The sequence below is a fragment of the Salvia splendens genome, chromosome 22, assembly GCF_004379255.2.
Source record: "Salvia splendens isolate huo1 chromosome 22, SspV2, whole genome shotgun sequence".
Classification (NCBI taxonomy): Eukaryota; Viridiplantae; Streptophyta; class Magnoliopsida; order Lamiales; family Lamiaceae; genus Salvia; species Salvia splendens.
In genome coordinates, this window is record NC_056053.1 from 13032935 (window position 1) to 13055453 (window position 22519).

At 37.4% G+C, this 22519-nt stretch overlaps 1 protein-coding gene and 1 long non-coding RNA gene across 8 annotated transcripts; one reads left to right on the forward strand and one right to left on the reverse strand.

Moving 5' to 3' along the window:
- Nucleotides 1-23: 23 nt before the first annotated feature.
- LOC121787367 lies at nucleotides 24-5862 on the forward strand. Of its 7 annotated transcripts, XM_042186080.1 has the most exons (11): nucleotides 24-198; nucleotides 1747-2170; nucleotides 2280-2371; nucleotides 2459-2578; nucleotides 3155-3222; nucleotides 3457-3499; nucleotides 4079-4173; nucleotides 4249-4454; nucleotides 4659-4805; nucleotides 4927-5003; nucleotides 5424-5862. In XM_042186080.1, exons 5-10 carry the CDS (start codon nucleotides 3187-3189, stop codon nucleotides 4928-4930), a joined length of 531 nt encoding a protein of 176 aa, XP_042042014.1. In that variant the 5' UTR covers nucleotides 24-198; nucleotides 1747-2170; nucleotides 2280-2371; nucleotides 2459-2578; nucleotides 3155-3186; the 3' UTR covers nucleotides 4931-5003; nucleotides 5424-5862. The 7 variants fall into 7 exon arrangements, 1 of the variants encoding a protein (XP_042042014.1); XR_006047363.1 differs by having other exon boundaries at nucleotides 3457-3507; nucleotides 4079-4189; nucleotides 4270-4466; nucleotides 4659-5003; nucleotides 5424-5860; XR_006047361.1 differs by having other exon boundaries at nucleotides 3457-3507; nucleotides 4249-4466; nucleotides 4659-5003; nucleotides 5424-5860.
- Nucleotides 5863-19554: 13692 nt separating this feature from the next.
- LOC121786991 lies at nucleotides 19555-20099 on the reverse strand. Its single transcript, XR_006047233.1, has 2 exons — nucleotides 19985-20099; nucleotides 19555-19808 (listed from the first exon to the last, which is right to left on the reverse strand). It is a non-coding gene; the product is annotated as an uncharacterized LOC121786991 (long non-coding RNA).
- Nucleotides 20100-22519: the final 2420 nt, after the last annotated feature.

Consider the following 22519-nt stretch of genomic DNA (forward strand, 5'->3'; position numbering starts at 1 on the left):
TCAAACCCACAATGCAGTGATGCAGTGGCGCTATGCTGTCAATACAATCTGCCTCGTGGGTTTTCCACGGTCTTCTAGATCAACCTCAGCAAGAAAATTATCACTTTTAGCTGTGCTACTTTCTCTCATGGTGTGTTTGTTGATTACATTAACATTGGGACTGGTGTTACAGCTGAGAGAAGAGAAACTTCCATAGAGGTGATTGGATGTAGCTGTCTTATACTCCCTCTGTCCCATTAGAAATGAAACGTTTTCCTTTTTGGTCTGTCCCATTAAAAATGAAACGTTTCTAAAAATGGAAACAATACTCTCTCTACTTTTTCTTCTCTCTTACTTTACTCTCTCTTCATTAACTCACAAAACAACACTACATAAAATCATGTGCCGAAAAGCAAATGTTGCATATTTAATGGGACGGAGGGAGTACTTTTTTTGGTCTCTGTTTACGCTTTATCTTGATCATTTTGGTTTTCACATGCTTTACTCTGAGGATTTTCTTCCTTGTTATGGACTCATTACTTAAATGACTTGTAATTTTGATCGGTTCCTCTGGTAACCTATGTGCTAACTGATAGCACTCTCAATCATATGTATAAAAATGGTTGTATTCTCGAATCAATTTCCGTTTCTTGAATTGTCAATCATTACCTATGTTCAACTAGATACTTGTACCATTATGTCCAGGATTATGTGGTTTCTGTATATTTTATCTGTTGACTTGATTTGTTTGGTCAAGTTCCTCAACAATTTAATTTGACTTAACATCTCTTCAGTGATGTTAGGGTCGCAGGGCGCACCGGGTCGATGAGGTGAAAATTCGGGTCGCGGGTCGATGAGTCGACGCGGTCGAGAGACCCACGAATCTAGGCTAATTTTTTTGCCTTTTAATGTTAAATCAAATAATATATTGCTCTAATGTTTATAGTATATCAAATAATATAAATGTAGATGTAATTCATGGGAATAGAGATAAAGTGGAAAATAGAAATTATCAAAAATATCAAAACAATTAATAAGTCATAACACAAAATAAATAATTGAAACCATTGTCCGAAAATATCAAAAGAAAGGAATATATAAAGGGTGACAGCAAAAGATCTTTGAATTGTTTATTTGTTTAGGAATGAGGCCGAATTCTAAAGTGTAGAAAGTAGGTTTGAAAAGTTTGATGTGGTGCATGCATATATATAGAGAATCGAGATTGAGAAAGTCAGAAAATGTGTGATATATTTGAGAAAATAAGAGAGAGAAGATTTTTAGGTAAGTTTTACTTTTATATTATGTTTATTTTAGTAAAAATAAATCAGCATCGAAGAGAAAGATTTACATAAAAAAGATATAGGGATTTATCTTAAAACATGACTGCGCAGCAAGTGTTTGGGCGACCCAGCCGACACACTCGACCCGGGCGACCCAGGCGACCCAGCGGCGACCCTGTATCTCGATCAACCCACCCATGTTGGGGCAGTGATGGTCTCGACCCAGGCGACCCGGGCGACCCGAGCGACCCGAACGACATTTTGACAACACTGTCTCTTATATGTCAATTATGTAGTTTTATACATAGTCTACTGTCTTTTAATTTGTTATCTTTATTGGTCCGTTTGATGATTATGTTTGATACAACAAATTCTGGGTTACTGATTGAACAAACATGAGCACAGATAAATAGTGTTGTAAAATACTTTTCAACCTAAAATATTAAGCTTGCCTAATGTTTATCCTTTGTGGATGCTTTTGCTTCAGGATCAGGCATTAAGCATCAACTTGTTACCTCACCTTACGCTGGGCATTGCTTTACGAGCTGTTTTAGATGCTTTGAGGAAGCCTGAAGATTCAAAAGTTTGTTCCTTCCTAGGTTATCAGTTAATGTTATTATTGAGAATTTCAGTCTGACCATGGCTTTATGACATTCATATGTTTTTCTTTGGGACTGAGGCATTGGAGCAGTTTGTGGACCGTCTCATTGGGTGGTCACAGTACTGCAATCTTATCCTGCACTTTGTAGCATTTATAGGGAGGGCACTTAATAAGATTTCAGCTGCTCATACTGAACCTGATTTAGAGGGAACCTTTAGCTGCAATCTTTCTATTCCCTCATGGAGAGTTTGTATCTGGCTGGTGCTCGTCTGACCCTCTAGTTTCTGAAGAGGATACACCATTAGACTATGTATTATATGCATCACCTAGATAATTCTTATTACAACTATTGCATTGTCTGAAACACCCTAAGTCATCAATGTATATAGACACATTAAATTTGAATTTACCCCTTGCAGTATACCTCAATTCTCTTATGCTCATCAGAGAACTTTGGTGTTGAATAAAGTGATTTCAAACCTTCATTGCTTTGTTCCTGATGTATGCCAGGGTAAATGATTTAGTAATTTTCGTTTTTAATCAGGGTATGCCGCTTGCTACTTCTATTTAGTAACTGATTACATTGTTTCAATCCCAGATGAGAAGGATCTGTCAACAAATTCATTCGGTTCATATAGAAGGACTATCAGAAACTGTCAGATGGATTCTTTTCTCTACTTCAGAGCTGACAAAGTATCCACAATTAGCAAGAACTTATGTATGCCTGCTTCTAACTCTTCCCTTGATTAATCAAGTAGTAGTACATATCTATATTCTAATACATTATTGCATGTTGGTTCACTATTAAGTCATGCGGAGTCTTTAGTGTCAGGATTTTTGAATGAAGATGGTGTACAACTGTTGAGATAATAAGAATGTATGCCCTCCTTTCATGCTGAAATCGGCCATTAATTATTTGTTTATCCTATCTTTCTTAGTTTGCAATTTAGGTAATGAAACATTCTAGCACATAGTCACTATGCAGCTTCTTGTAGTTGCACTTTTTTTTCTTTAATAAACCTGCTTCACTCACCATATTTATTCATTATGTGCATTTTGTAGATAGGCAATCTTCTTTGTAGGTTATTTATAATTCAGTTTGTGTCCCGGATCGTTCGTGTTGCATCTGAGAGACAATTAGTCCATGTAAAACCTCTCATGCTTAACCTATGGATATCATTCACACCTTTTTCCATAAAATGTTAAGTGCATCTGTTTTTGGGGCATAGTAGAAATGATATTTACCTTAGCACATATATATTTTATCACTAACCATTTTTTATATTACCTTTAGGACTAGCTTCCTGTATTGGACTCTAAGCCCAGATGAAAAAAAGAGTAGCCCAACGCTACATTTTCTCTGTAAGAGATCATCTCATGTATCTTTTCTTGTGATGTTGTAATTACCTATTCTAGTGATGTAAGACAAAACTTATACTTGATAAAGGAAAATGAAGGATTTTTTTTATGATATAAAACGTTTACTTCCTTTTACTTAATATTTGAAAATCATGTAAATAAAAAACCATGTTTAAATAACACTTAATTTGTTCAGGGTCTTACATGATATGCAAATGATTTTACACTGTTTTGTAGGGAATATGCGTCCTAAAAAGGAGTTTTAATGCAGAAACGGAAGGTACGAAGGTAAGACTATCTTGTAAAGATGATAGGAAAGATGGCAGTATATATTTAAAGAAAACAATGTAATCGATCAATCATATAAGGTGTAGCTTGTTGCATCTACAGTGGCAGGGTGACTGCAAAAGTTATATAGGCCCATGTAGGAAAATCTAATTAATAATTTGAATTACATATTGGGGAAGTTTCCTTCATTACTTTATTTTGCAAACAATTTTCGTGCAGTAAATAATTTAATTACAATGTATGGACTCTAGCCTACTCTGATTTCTGTATATTTTATCTGTAGACTTGATTTGTTTGGTCAAGTTCCTCAACACTTTAATTTGACTTAACATCTCTTATATGTCAATTAGGTAGTTTTATACATAGTCTACTGTGTTTGAGTTTGTTATCTTTATTGGTCCGTTTGATGATATGCTTGATACAACAAATTCTGGGTTACTGATTGAACATGAGCACTGATAAATAGTGTTGTAAAGTACTCTTCAACCTAACTATGTTAGTTGTAATGTTTTCCTATTCTAAAATATTCAGCTTGCCTAATGTTTATCCTTCGTGAATGCTTCTGCTTCAGGATCAGTCATTAAGCATCAGCTTGTTACTCACCTTATGCTGGGCATTGCTTTACGAGCTGTTTTAGATACTTTGAGGAAGCCTGAAGATTCAAAAGTTTGTTCCTTCCTAGGTTATAAGTTAATGTTATTATTGTGAATTTCAGTCTGGCCATGACTTTATGACATTCAGATGATTTTCTTTGGGACTGAGGCATTGGAGCAGTTTGTGGACCGTCTCATTGGGTGGCCACAGTACCGCAATCATATCCTGCACTTTGTAGCATTTATAGAGAGGGCACTTAATAAGATTTTAGCTTCTCATACTGAACCTGATGTTGGCCATAGTGTCTATACTAATCACCGACTTGGATTCAATCTTCTGATCCACATATGGAGGTATTAAGCATAGTAAGTTATCTTCCTGTTAAGTAGTTGAACCTGCATATGTGAATTAGCTTATTACAAGTTCTATTAATAGCACTTATATCCCACTAGTTAACTAAAATTCACACTTTGTTTCTGATTACTTTCTCTTTTTTCCTTTTCCCCTTTTGTTTCTTTATTATTTGTTTCTTCCCTGTGACCTGTTTATTAATTCAGGAGTTGTGTGGCAATGGAGGCGTTCTGTTCTTATTCTGGTCAGGCCGTCATGGACTTAAAGTTATCGGGCTCAAACAATATTTCCTCATACATGGATGCTATCTCTTTGAATAAGTGGATATATGTCTTTGAATATTACAACTGCTGGTGAAGTTAGCACACCATTAAAATTTTATGTGCTTGTGCTTGGTGTGGTTGTGTGAACAGCCCCTTATTTCTTAAAGTAAATCTGATTTTTTTCCGTTGTTGCTTTTGCACTTTTGTGAAGCTGAAAGTGTATCCTACCTAGATGAGGTGGCCAGCAACACAGCAACTCAGGATATAGCAAAGTTTGTTGGACTCGAGGTATTCTAAAATCAAAGCATCATGCAGTTTCTGTTACAACTTTGATAGATATACATGTTTCATTGCATTTATAATAGAAAAAGAATTCCCAGACCCTTTAGATCTATTGTTACAATTACATTGAAAAACCAGCAAGTTTTGTACACTGAAAAGGAAACTAAAATAATCTTAAATGTGGTGCCGAAATTTTACACATCGAGAAAACCCAAATATGACACATTTCAAGCTTTTTCTTGTGATTTTTAACCGCCTATTATAATCCTAGTTTGTAGTATTACTCAGTCGCAATCCGGTCTATAACGAATGTTTATAGTATTTCCTATACAATAAGCATTGCAATATCGGCCTCCAATACATATGCAGTTGTCAATTTGTCATTTTGTCTTACTTGGTGGTATCATGGGCATTTGTTTTGTATAGGTTCTTGCGTTGCTAAAAAATTTGTTTAATGCTCCCTCTGAGGCAAGCTACCCGAAGGGGCAACTGGAACTTAATGCAATGCGCTTGGCAGATGTCTTGTCAGATGATTCAAATTTTCTGTCATTCATCATGATAAACTTTGTAAGCTTTCCATCAGTACAACTAATTTTAAAATTTTAGAGTGCTATGGATTCCGTGCCATGGTTTCTTTGCTATTCATGATTGAAGGTCGAAAAGACTCGAAGCATGACATCTGAGTTTTTTAGAAAATGTCTTTGCCTATTTGAACACACCAATGATGTGCTTGAAGATATTTTTTTGATCAAATTGCTGGTTTTAACAAATGGATATTAATTTTATGAAAGTAAATTGATACATGATAAGTCGTATTCTAGGCCTTGGTTACGGGTCAGTATGATGTGCTTAATTGATTATATTTGCAAAACAGTTGTTTAAAGTGTGCAGGTTAAGCATTCTAGCCAGTAGGGAAGTTTCGGAATGTTCAGGTGAAGGAGGCGCCAGCATGATCTCATACTGATCAGTATTCGTGCTAAAACGGCTTGAGATGGAGAAGACGGATAGCTGGGACGGATTACCCACAATTAAGGGCAAAGAAGTCAAATTGCAACGAGGATTTACCCTAAAATCAAGGGTAGCCTCCCTATAAAAGGAAGCCAAATTGGAGAGAGAGATACACATTCACTCATTCACCACCATCTTTAGGTAGAAAGTTTTCTCGGTAGTTTCAGTCTTTCAGCCGTGTCCCGCTTCTTGCCTCGCCATAGCCATGATCACTTGACGTTCAGATGTTCCCAGAATTCCAGTCATCGTCCATTCCAGCCAGCAAGATCGTAGTTTAGAGTCTCATCGCCCGGAGTGGCAAAACACTTTTACATTGCTTTCGTAGTTTTAAATTTCTCGCTTTCCTTACGTTGGATCTTGTTTGCCCTTGGATATTTTCTGCTTTTGAAGTACTTTGTTGAAGATCCGAACGTGTTTATGCTATGAAGTTGATTTCCGTTTCGTTTATTGTGGTGTTTCTTTATTTCCCTTGCCTAGTTAGCTTAGATCTAAAGTTTCTCGGTGTTTAAAGTGCTGAATCTCTCAATTCCGTTTACGTAACAAATTTCTTTAGGATAGATAAACAAGTACTGTTTGATCGGAAAGTAGATCGTTGCATGCAAAGCTTAGTTTTAATTTCTGAATCGTTCTTTCATGTTGACCAGTATGCAGAAGTCCAGTTTCAGTGTTTGATTTCAGATTTGATTTCTTAGTTTTGGATCTGTGTTTGTGAGTTGTTAATCTGAGTTTTCCGTGTTGAATCTGGAATTGTTATCTGAATTTTGGAGGTGTTTGTTGAAGAAGATGATGTCTATTTCAATTGGAGGGGACCACTTACTTTTCGAGATGCTTTTGCTTTTGTCCTTCACTTTTAGTTAAGCCCTGTCAGCCTAGTCATCAAACTTCCACTACACTCTGAATATTCTGTTTAGCCCAAAATAAAAACCCGTACCTTCCAAATATTTTCTGTTACAAAATTGTCTCCCCATTCCACGTACACAGTTACATTCCAAATGTTTTCCTTACCATCTGACTAGTAGAACACCTCCTTTAAGTTCCAGCCTAGGTAGAAACTCAACCCAAGCGTGGTAGCTAACCAATTCTTCCAATTGTCACCGCGGTAGTTTAAGAACGCACCATCTCTGTGGGATTCGACCCTTACCACCACTATACTGATCAGTAGAAGTGGGTTGAGGAATCTTTGAAACCAAGGTCTAGGTTAGTTAGGATCTCTATCCTGATCAGTAGGATATATCCTTGCTTGAACGACACCTACGCACCTAGGTCCTTTCAATACACTTCAGTTGCAGGAGTTTTGAATGAAGATGATGTATAACTGTTGAGGTAATTTGAATTTATGCCTTCCTTCCATGTAGAAACTAGGCATTAGTTATGTGTTCATGTCCTATCGTTCCTAGTTTGCAATTAAGGTAATGAAACAGTCTAGCTCGTTGTCACTATGCTGCTTCTTACACTGTTTTTTCTTTAACAAATCTGCTTCACTCACCACATTTATTCATCATATTTGTTGTCTTCTTGCATACTTTAATGAAGTTTGTTTCTTGTTGCAGGAGCTTGGAAAGGAGTGGACAGAACAACTAGCTTCCTATATTGGACTCTCAAACCAAATGAAATGCGTGTATTTGGTGTATAGTGTGTGGATCTGTTTATAGTGTTTGTAATATATGTATAATGTGTGTAGTGCATGTGTTTTCTTAGCATGCAGTGTGTGTATTGTGTTTTTGCATTTGAAGTGCATGTATTTCATGTGTAAGTGTATGTATATGTAGTATGTGTATTTTGTGGATACTATGTGCAGTCTATATGCTTGGTAATTTTTATTTCTTGAAGTGTGTTTACTGGGTGCAATGATGAATGTAGTGTATGAAGTATGTATATTTTGTGTAGTGTAGTGTATGTGCAGTGCGTGAAGTATGTATATTTTGTCTATAGTGTGTGTAAAGTGTGTTAATTTTTTTAATAGTGTGTAGTATGTTTATTTTATGTATGTGTGCAGTGTATATTATCTCTATTTTGTGCACAGTGTGTGTATTAAAGGCAAGAATGTAATACGTATAGTCTATAATTTTATTTTGAATATATAATGTGCATTGTGTATTGTGTATTGTGTATAATATATGTATTATGTGTAATGTATGTAGTGTATGTGGTGTGTGTATTTCGTGTGTAGTGTGTAACTTGTAATTTGTAGTGTGTGTATTGTATGTAGTGTTTTTGTTTTGAGTACGCCTTTGTAGTGTGTGTATTGTATGTAGTGTTTGTGTTTTGTGTACGGCGTACTGTGATTTTGTGTTTGTGGATGAAGTATGTGTATTCTTTGTTAGTTTTAATAGTATGTGCAATGTGTATGTGTTTGCCGTGTGTATTTTGTTTATAGTGTGTGCAATGTGTATGTGTTTGCCGTGTGTGCAATGTGTGTAGTATGTGTCGCCTGTGTATACCAAATCTACTGTGTGTTCTTTGTGTATAGTGTGTGAAGCGCAATATCTGTATTTTGTGAATATTGTATGCAATGCAAATATTTTGTGTATAGTATGTGCAAAACATATATATTTTGTGTATTGTGTGCAATGTAAATGTTTTGTGTACAATGTGTGCAAAACATATGTATTTTGTGTAGTGCATGTAGTATGTAGTGTGTGTAGAGCGTGTATTATATGTATCTTGTGTATATGTGTGCAATGTGTGTATTTTGTGTATAGTGTGAGTATTGTGTTTATGGTGTGTGTAATTTGTGTTGGTATAATGTATATTTTGTTTTTGTATAGTATATAGTGTGTATAGTGTGTGCTTTTTATGTATATGTATGTATATTTTGTGTATGTATTTGTGTATGTATAGTGTGTATCTTGTGTATAGTGTGTAGTATGTGCAGTGCGTGTATACTGAGTGTAGTGTGTGAAGCGCAATGTTTGTATTTTGCGTATATTGTGTTTATATTTTGTGTATGATGTGTGTATTTGTGTATATCGTGTAGTGTTTATTTTGTGTATAGTGTGTGTAGTGCATATTGCGTGTATTTTGTGTACTGTGTAGCGTTGTCTTATTTTGTACATAGTGTGCAACGTGTTTATATGTGTTTGAAGTTCATGTATTTTGTGCATAGTGTGTGTAATATGTGAATTTTTTGTGTAGCGTACTTTGTATTTTAATTGTGTGGTGTATTGTGTATTTTGTTTTTGTAGCGTGTATGTTTTGTATATAGTGTGTAGTGCATTGTATGTGTTTTGTGTATAGTGTGTACGTTTGAAATTTGTGTTGAGTGTGTAGTGTGTGTTGGGTGTGTTTGAAGTGCATTGTGTATTGTGTTTATTTTGTGTGTATTTTGTTTATAGTATTGTATAATATGTGTTTTTTGTGTGTAGCATACTTTGTATTTTGTTTGTGTATTTTTGTTTGTGTAGTGTGTGTATTTTGTATATAGTGTGTGTAGTGCATTTTCTGTAGTTTGTGTATTGTGCTTGTATGTCAGAAGTGTGTGTTGGTTGTGTTTGAAGTGCATGTATTTTGTTTGTAGTATGTGCAGTGTTTTTTGTTTATAGTATTTGTAGTGTTTATTTTGTTTATAGTATGTGTAGTGTGTGTATACTTTTTAATTGTATTTTGCGTAGTGTGTACATGCGCAATGCGTAGTGTGTACATGCGCAATGCGTGTATTTTGTGTGCATATTATGTGCAATATATGTAATCTGTATGTGTTTTCGATGCATGCGGTTGTTTATATGAGTGCGCAGTGCGTGAATTTTGTACTCTCTCCGTTCCTTAGTAATAGATGCATTTCCTTTTGAGCACTCGTTTTGAAAAAAAGATAATAACTAGTTAAAGTAGAGAAATAGTAAAGTAAGATAGAAAATATGGTAGATACTCTTCTCTACACTATTCTCTATCTTACTTTACTCTTTCTCTACTTTAATAATTTATTATCATTTTTTTAAAACGAGTGCTCAAAATAAAATGCATCTATTCCTGTGGAACGGAAGGAATATATGTTTTATGTAGTGTGTGTATTGTGCATAGAAGTATATTGTGTATTTTGTTTGTGTAGTGTATTTTGTACCGAATATTTACCGTGTGTGTGTTTGTGTATAATATGTGGTGTGTATTGTGCATAGTGTGTGTAGCATATTGTGTATTTTGTTTGAGTTGTGTATAGTGTACCGTGTATTTACTGTGTGTGTTTGTGTATAGTATGTGGTGTGTCTAGTGTGTGCATTTTATGTATATGTTGGTATATTTTTTGTACGTGTATGTGCATTGCGTGTATATTTTATATATTGTGTGTATTAAGTTTTTAGTGTGTGTAATGTGCGTAGATGTATGTGTAGTTGCGGTGCATGCATTTTGAGTGTATGTAGTGTGTATTTTGTATATAATGTGTGTAGTATATTTTTTCTATTTTGTGTATGTAATGTTTATAGTGTGTATTTTTTGTGCTTCTTTGTGTATATTTTGTGCTTCTTTGTGAAATGTGTGTATTTTGTGTTAGGATACTAAGTGTAGTGTATGTAGTGTTTTGTGAAATGTGTGTATTTTGTGTTAGTATACTAAGTGTAGTGTGTGTATAGTGTGTGTAGTGTTTGTTTTGTATGTTTGTGTGTAAATTGTGTGTATTTGTGTAGTGTAGGCAGTGTGTATTGTGTATATAGTGGGTGTATAGTGTGTACAATGCGTGTATTTGTTTAGGTGTGTAATATTTGTAGCGTATGTATTTGGTAACACAACATGAGTGTGTATTTAGTGTAGAGTGTATGAACTATGTGTATTTTGTATTTATGTAGTGTGGAGTGTGAATGTTGTGGTTTAGCACAATGTCTGTATTACGAATATAGTTTGTATTTTGTCAAATGTAAATAGTGTATGTATTTTTTAACATAGTGCGTGTATTTTCTGAATGCATGAATTGAGTTTATTTAGTGTGTATTTAGTGTATAGTGCATGAATTATTTATATTTTGTGTATAGTATACGAACTGTGTATTTTGTGCTTCTTTATGAACTGAGTTTATTTTGTATTAGTATTTGTAGTGTGTGCAATGTGTGTTTGTGTATTTGTAGTGTGTGTATTTTGTCACACAATGTGTTTATTTTACGTGTGAGTTTGTATTTAGTGTATAGTGTATGAATTGTGTATATTTTTTTGTATATTGTATGAACTGTGTATTTTGTGCTTATGTGTGAAGTGAGTGTATTCTGTATTAGTATTTGTAGTTTTTGCAATGTGTGTATTTGCAGTGCATGTATTTTGTTTTGTGTGTGTTTTTGAATCTGTAGTGTGTGTATGTATAGTCTATGAATTGTGTGTAAATGTGTGATTATTTGTAGTGTGTGCAATCTGTCTATATGTGTTTGTAGTGCATGTAATTTTGTATGTTTGTAGTGTGTATAATGTGTGTAGTGGTTGTATTTTACGAAGTGTGCTGTGTGAGTATTGTGTGTTAGCGTGTGTTTAGCACAATTTGAGTATGTAGAATATAGTTTGTATTGTGTCCAATGTTTGTAGTGTATGTGTTTTATGTAGTGTGCAGTGTGAGTATTGTATGTATTTAGCACAACATCTGTATTTCGAATATAGTTTGTATTGTGTCCAATGTATATAGTGTATGTATTTTGTAACATGGTGTGTGTATTTTACATATGCGTGTGAGTGTGTATTTAGTGTATAGTGTATGAATTATGTATATTTTGTGTATAGTATACGAGCTGTGTGTATTTTGTGTGTATTTTGTGCTTCTATATGAACTGAGTGTATTTTGTATTAGTATTTGTAGTGTGTGCAATGTGTGTATATGTATTTGCAGTGTATGTATTTTGTTTTTGTGTGCTTTTGAATTTGTAGTCTGTGTATTTTGTGTATAGTCTATGAAATTTGTGTATGTATGTGATTATTGTGTGTGTTTAGCACAATGTCTGTATTTTGAATATAGTTTGTAATGTGTCTAATGTATGTATTTTGTCACACGGTGTGTGTATTAAGTATATAGTGTATGAATTGTGTATATTTTGTGTATAGTGTACTAACTGTGTGTGTTTTGTGCTTATGTGTGAAGTGAGTGTACTTTGTATAAGTATTTGTAGTTTTTGCAATGTGTATTTGTAGTGCATGTATTTTGTTTTTGTGTGTTTTTTGAATATGTACTGTTTGTATTTTGTGTATAGTCTATGAATTATGTGTAATCTGTTTGTGTGCTTGTAGTGCATGTATTTTTTGTATGTTTGTAGTGTGTAGAGTATGTGTTTTACGTAGACTGCTTTGTGAGTATTGTGTAGTGTATGTGTTTTACGTAATGTGTGTAGTGTATGTGTTTCATAAAATATTAGAGTTCATAATTTAATTTATTACATCATAAAAATAAATTGAAATTTGATATATAATATATAAATAATAATTGAGTTTGCTGTTTCAATTTTAAAATTTTATAATTTACATTTTAATTTTTTACTTTATAAATTTGTAATTTCTAAATTTTTAAAATTTTGTAATATTACAGCCGAACTCTATAGAAATAGAATCTCATCAAAATTTATAATATAGTGACATTAATATGACCTCCAAATGAAGCTTTGTTTTGCTACATATATAATATTAGAAAAATATTCAAAACCACAAAAATAGTACCAAAATATATTAATCGATTATGGTTTATGTAATATTTTTTTATAGATATTTTAATGTAATTTAGTTAGACCTTTCGAACATACAACATTTATTTATTGGGGAGTACTATGGTGCCACCATATATAGAGTAACACCATACCACCAGTATAGTCCACTAGATCTGGAAATCCAATGGTCATGATTAAATCTCGCACACAGAGTAAATGTTGTTGTCTAATGGATTAGGAATTGTTGTCGGGGCTAATTTAGTCATTTCGAAAAATTTAAAGTTGAATCAAATTTGGAACACCCAAAATTTTGGGGGGGTTAATTCTTGCGTATCAATTTGACAAAATAGTAGGACTCTCACCCAACTCCACCATTAATCTGCATCGACCCCTATCTCTCCCCAATCCTCCTCTTTTTTGAAAACCCTAAATCTTTCTCAGACTCTTTCTCTCCCCCCTCAATCCTCCTCTACACCGTGCGTCGGCGATCTCAAACCACGACTCTCTCGTGCAACAACTTAAATCGGGATTTTGAATTGCTTCTACACCACGATTTCAGTCCGACTCTACACTTTTTTCGGCAGCAAGGTAATTTGACTGGAATTGTTTGCAATTTGATCGGACTTCCTTTTGTAATGTTACTATGCATGCAGATTAGTGTGTGTGTTTCCATATTTATCAATTTTTATTCACGTTTGCTTGATTTTTCCGTGGTTGCAACGCGATTGAAGTACAATTCCTCCGATATTTGGTCTGTTTAATGTTGATCGGTGTTTTTTGAAAGATTTGTTGTATAAATCTGACGTTTGGACTCAATTCTTGACGATTTGCGTAGATGTTTTTGGAAACCTAGATTCGCGCTTGATTGGTAGTCGATTGGTTGCTTTATTGTATCCGCTGTATATTTTGTGAATGTTGCTTGTTTGGTTGTTGCTTGCTTGCTTTATTGTTTCCGCTATATTGTTGTATGATTTGCTATACGTTTCCATAGTGTTTTGGTTTGATATACTGTATTGATTTGGTTGGTTGTTGCTTGCTTGCTTTATTGTTTCCGCTGCATTGACTTTATTGATTTGATATACTTCTATTGCAGTATTGCTAGTTATACATTGCAGTGCGTCATTTACAATATTGCAGTATTGTTTATCACCAAATATTGCAGTGCTCATTTACAACATTGCAGTGCATCATTATACCCTATCTTGCATTCATGTGTATTGTGATGAACATCTTCGAATTCTAGTTTCATATATAGTATTGTTACAAATTTGTTTAGTTGCATGCCAAAACTGTACTACTGAGTTGTGCTGGTTATATATGTGATACTGATATTGCAGAATTGTTGGTTATATATTGATGTGCATCATTTACAATATAGCAGTATTGTTTATCAACAAATATTGCAATGTATCAATTGCAATATTGCATTGCATCGTTTGTATTATAATGTGCATCATTGGTTGAATGATTGTTATTATTGTATATAAAGTACGTGATAGCATTTCCGGCTATCTCTACATCAGCCACCTCGCTGCCACCCCATCGCACGACGGATCATCGCATCACGCTGCTACCGTGATCGGAACTGGCGTCGGTCCGACCCTATCGTTATAACCACACACAAAAGGAAGAAATGGAGAAGTTGGTATGGCGATTATACCGCATGGATTAAACAGCCGAGTCCGACCCTATCGTTATAACCGCAGGGATTATATAGCCGAGTACAGGCCCATATTCAAGTCCAGTACTCTTACTCCGGAAGAAAGATGAGTCCTGGCGATTTTGTGTTGATTATTGCTAACTTAATAAAAGGACCGCGCCAAACAAGTATCCCATCCCGGTGATCCAAGGATAAATTACACGGTTCACAGTGGTTTAGTAAACTCGATCTCCGTGCCGACTATCATTAGATCCGTGTGGCTCCATCAGATGTGGCTAAGACTGCCTTCCGTACCCATTCAGGCCACTATGAATTCCTTGTTATGCCGTTCGGATAGACGGACACACCAACCACATTTCAGAGCCTTATGAACGATTTTTTTCGACCATTTCTTCGAAAGTTTGTTCTAGTCTTTTTTTATGATATCCTCGTCTACAGCCATACGTGGGAAGAACATATTGGTCATCTCCATCAAGTCTTTCAGCTGTTGTATGATATGCCCCGATACTTAATCCAAAGAAATGCATTTTGAGGAGTCAACATGTAAAATATCTGGGGCATATTGTGTTATTCGAGGGAGTACGTATGGATCCTATGAAGATAGCTGTTGTCATGCGTTGGCTGACTCCATCAACAGTGCGCGGCATTAGAGGATTCCTCAGCTTAACCAGCTATTAACGCAGTTTCATTCGTGACTATGGTAAAATTGCTGCACCTTTCACAACCTTGTTAAAGAAACCCGATGGCAAGAAGTTTCAGTGGACGAAGGAGGCAGATGAAGCTTTTCAAAATCTCAAGCTTGCTCTCACCAAAGCTCCCTTGCTCCGAATGCTAGATTTTTCAAAAGATTTCATTGTGGAATGTAATGCCTCGGGGCATGGTTTTGGCGCTGTTCTGATGCAAGAGAACCAACCCGTTGCCTACTTTAGCAAGACAATCTCTCCATACCTTCTCTCCAAATCTGCCTATGAAAAAGAAAGGATGGCCCTCGTGCGCGCTATCCAACATTGGAGACCATATCTCCTAGGTAGCCATGTTGGGGCTTATCGCTCCTATCGCCGACTTGCTGCTAATGTGTATTGGCCTGGTATGGTCAAGAATTGTTAGAGCATTAGCAATGGGGCGCCCTAAGGTGCCCCCTATGCACCGCCACGTCATCTTTTTTGTCCTCCTACCGTTCCACCTGCAGTGGGGCGCCCTATAGGTTTTACTATTGTTTAGTTAATTAATTTAAATATTTTCAAAATATATAATTCAAACTAATTCAAAAACACAACGATTAAATAAAAACCGACGAAGACTGCATTGATTAAACAAAAGTTACATGATTCAAGTTGGCTAATCAACCCCCGTAGGTATTTGGCTTTGGTGGGGTCCGTACACTTCTCGAGGGCCTTGTGCGTCTGCAACAACGTCCTCGCCATCGAGGCTGTTGTCAACTCCACATACGCGGCGGCCGTCAGGCTTGGGGTCGGGATAGGGATCGGGACCGGGATCGGCGATAGGGCGGCGGTGGTCAAGGATGATGTCGCCGTCGCCGTCGCCTTCCCCTTGTTCTTCGCAGCCTGGACGCCTATGGGACGCCGGGAGGACATCGGTGTGCCGGAACTCTCATCCTCCGCGTACGTCCGGTTGAGGTCCACCGGACGAGTTCTGCTTTCGCTGCTCGTGTAACCACCAGCTTCAGTCGTCTTCGTCCTCTTTGTCGCACCGGTGTGCAGAATCCCGCCTTGGAATTTCTGCTTGTCCCTCAAGAGCGCCCAGATGTTGAAATGCTTGAAGTCGCCGTACATGGACTGGTACGACAACAACGCTCTATCGCGCACATCGCTCAAGCTCTCGCCGCTTCCCTGCTCCCTCGAGCACTTCTCGTACTCCGCCGCGAACAGGTTGACTTGCTACTTCACCTGGTCCCAGTGCTTGCAGAGCTGCTCCCTATGATGCTTGTACGAGCTTGACGGCTTCGCCTCATTGTAGCACTCAGCAATGCGCTCCCAGTACGCAAGCTGGTTGTTCGCGAATACCGGGTCCTCCGAAATAACCACCCAACACCTCGCCAAGACGAGGGTTTCATCTAGTTGGTAGTTCGTCATCCCGAGGGCGTACTCTTCATTCGTTTCCGGAGGTGGCACCTTGTACGCCCGGTGCCGGATCCGCTTCTTTCTGGCAGGGGCGGCAGCGGCGGATGGGGCGACGGGTCGGGTTGGAGACGGATCCATGTCAGACAAACCGTACAAATTCGTACTTAATTCGGGATCGTACTACGCGTTGGCGTCGAACGACCGATATTCGTTGGGTTCTGTACCCGACCAACGCGCATCACCCCCAAACATCGGACTATTGAGACTTGAATCCATTTCGTAGTAAATGTGAGTTTCGAGAGTGGAATGGTGAAATGAAATGTTACAAATGAAGGTGCGATAGGGGGTATTTGAACAAAATTTTCAAATTTAGCATTAAAAAAAACGCGTGCCATCGGGCGCGCCATCGTCCGCGTCGCCCACAAAGGCGCCCGATGGCCTATCGGGTGCGCTTCTACCGCGGACGAAGCTTAGGGCATGGGCTTAGGGCGTTGCATCGTCCGGGCACCCATAATGGTGCCCGATGGCGCACCCGAGAACGATGGCACGCATCAAATTCGTTGCAGCTTGTGCAATCTGCCAAAAGAACAAGTATGACACACGCGCCCCTGCTGGCCTGCTTACACCATTGCCGATCCCTTCAAGGATTTGGGATGACATCAGCATGGATTTTATAACGGGGTTTCCCAGGACGTGTGGACTGTGTGCTGGTCGTTGTGGATAGGTTCTCAAAATTCTTTACAGCTCGTCAAGTTGTGATCTCTTCACTAGAGAAATTGTGCGACTGCACGGACTGCCCACTTCTATTGTATTAGATCGAGATTCGATTTTTCTCAGTTCATTTTGGCAAGAATTATTCTGATTCTCTAGCACTACACTCCAGATGAGTTCCGCCTATCATCCCGAAACTGATGGACAAACTGAAGTCCTCAACCGTTGTCTGGAGACATACTTACACTGCTTCTCTTCAGAGCGGCGTAAACAATAGAGCAAATGGCTTGCATGGGCTGAATATTGCTATAATACTAGCTTTCAAACGGCTGCTCATACTACTCCTTTCGAAGTGGTGTATGGTCGTCCTCCCCCCACTATTCAAAGCTTTCTGTCAGGAGAGGTCAGAGTTAATGCTGTTGCAGAAGATCTGCGTGTACGTGATGAGTCGTTAGCTCACCTACGTTTTCATCTTGAGAGAGCACAACAGAAAATGCTACGTTCAGCAAATAGACATCACCACCACGAAGAATTTGATGTTGGAGATCTGGTCTATCTCAAGTTCCGGCCATATCGCCAGTCGACGTTGTTTCGCTCAAAGAATCGTAAGCTTGCACCACGCTACTTGGTCCTTTTAATGCGGTGGGGAGAGTGACAACTACCTCCTGAGTCTCACATTCACCCAGTTTTCCATGTCTCCCTTCTTAAGAAAGCTATTGGGGCGACTGATGCAGAACTATCTCTCCTTGAGGATCTCTTGTGTGTGGATCCACCTTATTTACCAGAGCTGGTCCTGGATCGTCGTTCAGTTATGAGGGACAGTGTCTCAGTTGCTCAAGTGTTAGTGCAATGGGTCGGATTATCAGCGGATGAGGCAACATGGGTGGATGAAGAGGATATGCGATGGAAGGTCTACACACGTGGACCACGACAGGTGGCAAATTATAATCAGTAGCCAAATCAGCAAGAATTAAGGAGATTATGGTAATTGCTGGAATTAAGGAGTTCGTTGTGAAGAGGATTGAAGATATCATGATCAAGATTTGCTAATTGAGGATTGCACAGATATTGGCTAATTATAACTATTATTTCCCTTTAATAGCTCTCATCATTATCTATTACTCCCTCCGTCCCATAGTAGATGTCACAGTTTCCTTTGTCCCACAAAAGATGTCACATTTCCTCTTTTGGAAAAAGTTCCCTCTCACATCAATTATAAAATTATATTTTTTCTCACCACTTAACACACAAAATAACATCTCCTAAAATCCTGTGCCATCTCCAAGTATGACATCTACTATGGGACGGAGGGAGTATTATATTATAATAATGATATGATTGATTGCTTAGCTTATTTAGACTCTCTTGTAAACTCCTATAAAAAGGAGAGTCTTGGAGATTAGGAAAGCATCCAGAGAGATCATTGTTAGGCGGTGAGAACCGTGGCCTCAAGGAGGAGTTTTCCATCTCTTTTTCCCTTCCAATAAAACGAGAGTCATTTCTATCAGTTCCTTGATTTATTATTTGAAATCCTTAAATCCCTGTTTTGCCTTTCACTCTATAACAATACCCATATTGCATTGCATCATTTACAATATTACAATATTGTTTATCACCAAATATTGCAATGCATCATGTGTATTGTAATGTGCATCATTAGTTGAATGATTGCTAGTATTGCATGTGTAATACCCATATTTCATTCCATGATAGTAAGTTTTGCAAACTTAAGTGCATATATTTGCAGTTTTGTCGGGCATACCATTATGAGCGTATTCAAGTTTCTAACTTGTGTATTGCATTCTACCAAACTAAATCTTGCAGTTTCGTGTTATGGGATTTGCATTTCACATCATATGGAGACATACATGGACATGAATTTCAACGAATGGAAATGCGACCTAACAAACAAGAAATCTAAGTCCTTCTAGCTCCTTCGTGGAAAATACTGTACAACACTTCGAGAAGGGGACAAAGAAGGGACCGATAGATGTTGACAAGATGGTCACGGACTACCACAAACTGTGACCAATTATTGAACTTTTGTCTTCTTCAAACATGGTTTTGTTTCTGAATTGTTTTTTTTGTGTAGATGATTTGACTGATGTTTTGATTTGGTGACTACTTGTACTTAAAACAAGACGATTTTATTTTGGTGTAGCTAATGTTGGTGACGTAATTTGAATGTTCTTTGTTGCATACTTGTTTGATGGCATATAATTCTATGATTTTTGGAAACCTTAAGATGAAATACTTTCTTTTTGTACTGCAATATGTGAAGCATTGCAGTGCAATTACGACGCTTGAAAAATTCAACCATTTAGGAAGCAATAAACAATTAATGGGAATGTAATCTCGGACCAATAGTATATAACTACCAATTAATAGTATTGTATTGTTCAAGTACTAATGTAATTGACCGAAGACAACAAATCACAAAGCAATAGTAAGCAATAATGCGAGAACAAATCTGCAATCGTTCAATAAACTAATCATGAACAAATTCAATAAAGTAATATTGATGGACTTAAACTGCAAGCTGGTAAGTTAAAAATAAATATGACCACAATGTTCAAGTACTTCGAAACGAATTAACACAATCTTCAAGTATTTCGAAACGAACTATTGTCTGCCACAATTTCTAGAGTCATGGGGACACATTTTCCACACCGACGCAATGGTTTGGTCATCAACTTCACGACCTTCTTCTTCATGGACACCGATTGGCTTGCAGAACTGCTTCTTGAACCTACAATTGAGAGCAATTAACCATATGGTGGACTGCAATATGTACCACATAATGCAAAAATCTAGTAAAAACTAAGTATGGCCATAACAAATTAATACAAAACGAATCAAAATGAATTTGAACTCCCCACATGCCATCAAATTATACATATGTTGCAGAGTCCACAAAACTCCCACCTCAGAGACAACAAGATCAAATTAGGCTCAAATAAGGAGCTGCATAACAAATCTATGAGAGAAACTCCATGATCATGATGGAGTTGCAGAGAAAAGAGAAAGATATTCTGGGAGAGAAAACTTGAATCTTATTGAATGAATTCCAATACATACAAGGCACCTTATATATGATCGGTGCACGGTGCATATACAACGAAAAGCACAGGATGAAAGCTCTATAACTAATTAACTACTCAACTGAATAACTACCAAAACAGCTGGCACTTCTTTATCTTCACACTTGAGCTCGATCTTCTTCCATCATCTCGAGCTAGCTGTGTGAACTATTCTAATCGGCCCCCTCAAGATGGAGTATAGACACTCTTGAAATTTATCTTGAACAATAGAGTGTTAAAGGGAGCAACAACCAAAGGCTTCGTGAAAATGTCAGCTAGCTGTAGATTGTTGTGAACATGGACGGTTTTGATCACTCCTTCAATTATCTTGTCACGCACGGTGTGACAATCAATTTCAATATGCTTCATGCGCTCATGAAACACAGGGTTTGTGCTAATGTGCACGGCCGCTTGGCTATCACAATAAAGAGGCACCGACTTCTTTACTTCCAAACCAAAATCCTTGAGTAAAGCTATAATCCACACAACTTCACAGCAAGCAAGATCCATTGCTCTATATTCAGCCTCGGCTGAGGATCTTGACACAGTGTGTTGCTTCTTTGATCTCCATGAGATCAGGGATGTGCCGAGGAACAAGCAGAATCTGGAGATAGATCTTCTAGTGTCCGGACAACCGGCCCAATCAGCATAAGAGATGCTCAAGGAGGGATCTGCCCGAGCTGAATAAAAAAGATCATGGCCCATCGTGCCCTTCAAATATCTGCAAACACGTTCACCAGCAAGCATGTGATCTGCGCATAGCTTTGATAGGTACTGACTGAGATTGTTCACATCAAAGGTGATGTTAGGGCGTGTGATACAAAGATAGACAAGGCGACCTATCAATCTCCTTTAAGCAGTTGGATCAGCAAGAGGCTCCCCTGCATCAAGATGTAATGACTTGGTGGAATACATAGGCGTTAATGAAGGTTTACAACCAAGCAATCCAACATCTGTTACTAGATCCAAAGCATACTTGTGCTGGGATATGAAGATGCCAGTTTCATTTCTAGCTATTTCAATTCCAAGAAAATACTTAGGAGTCCCCAAATCCTTGAATTTAAATGGTCGGCCAGAAATACATTGAACTCAGCAATGGGGCTATCATCACTGCTTGCCACCAAGATGTCACCAACATCAACATAGATGACAACTCCAAAAAATTTTCCATCTGTTGAATATTTGTAGAAAAAAGAGTGGTCTGAAGCAGATTGCTGCAATCCAAAGCCAGAGAGAACCTGAGAAAACTTCAAGTACCATTGCCTAGAAGCTTGCTTTAGGCCATATAAGGATTTCTTTAACTCACACACAAGCTGACCGGAGCCAGCAGGAGGGTCTTTGATGACAAGAACTGGAGGCAATGCCATGTAAATTTCTTCCTCAAGATCCCCATATAGAAATGCATTATTGATGTCTAGATGTGCCAATTTCCATTCTTTAATAGCAGCTATAGACAACATCATTTTGACAGTGGTGAGTTTGGCAACAGGGGAAAGGTGTCATGAAAATCCACACCAGCCTGTTGAGTGAAGCCCTTAGCCACCAAACGTGCTTTATATCTCTCCACTGTAGCATCAACCTTAAACTTAATTTTATAAGATATAGGGATCTTTCCAGGAGGAAAATATGTGATCAGCCAAGTATTTGTTCTCATCAGTGCCTCAAGTTCATCTTGCATAGCCAAAACCCATTCTGGATTTTGGGAGGCTTGTTTATAAGATGAGGGTTCAGTAAGTATGGAGAGAAGGATGATAAATATGAGTTAAGGCTGGGATAATTTGGCCAGAGAAAAATAATCAGAGATGGGGTATTTTGAGGATGAAGTCACTGAATTGCATATGTAATTAATGAGATGAGTTGGTGTTTTTATTGATCTTCCAGATTTTGAGTGATGAGAGGCTGAAGTATCTGATATAGGCTGAGGGATGAGGGGAAGAGTAAGATCAGTATGAGATTTATAAGCCTCTGAGTTATGAGGAACATCAGTTGGAAAAGCTGATGGTGGTTGAGATATGAGAGGAAAATCAGATTCATGGAATGAGACATTTCTGCTGATAAAAATGTCGTTTGTCTCTAAATCCATGACTTTGTATCCTTTATAGCCAGAGGGATATCTCATAAAGATACATCTGATGGCTCTTGGGGAAAACTTGTGTTTGCTTTTATCTAATGTGGATGCAAAACACAGACAACAAAATACTTTTAGAGTAGTGTATGATGGAGGTTTTTTAAAGAGAGCTTGAAAGGGTGTTATATTTTTTGGAAGAACAGATGAGGGAGTTCTGTTTATGAGAAATGAGGCAGTGAGAATACACTCTCCCCAAAAATCAATGGAAAGATGAGATTGGAACAATAGGCTTCTGGCTACATTTAATAGATG

Excerpts from the sequence above, each read along its gene's own strand:
- LOC121787367 (XM_042186080.1), top strand. The coding sequence starts at position 3,187 with ATGAAAAAAAGAGTAGCCCAACGCTACATTTTCTCT. Across the intron at positions 3,223-3,456 it reads CCCAACGCTACATTTTCTCT|GGAATATGCGTCCTAAAAAG; the intron begins GTAAGAGATCAT and ends ACTGTTTTGTAG. Across the intron at positions 4,455-4,658 it reads CTTCTGATCCACATATGGAG|GAGTTGTGTGGCAATGGAGG; the intron begins GTATTAAGCATA and ends TTATTAATTCAG.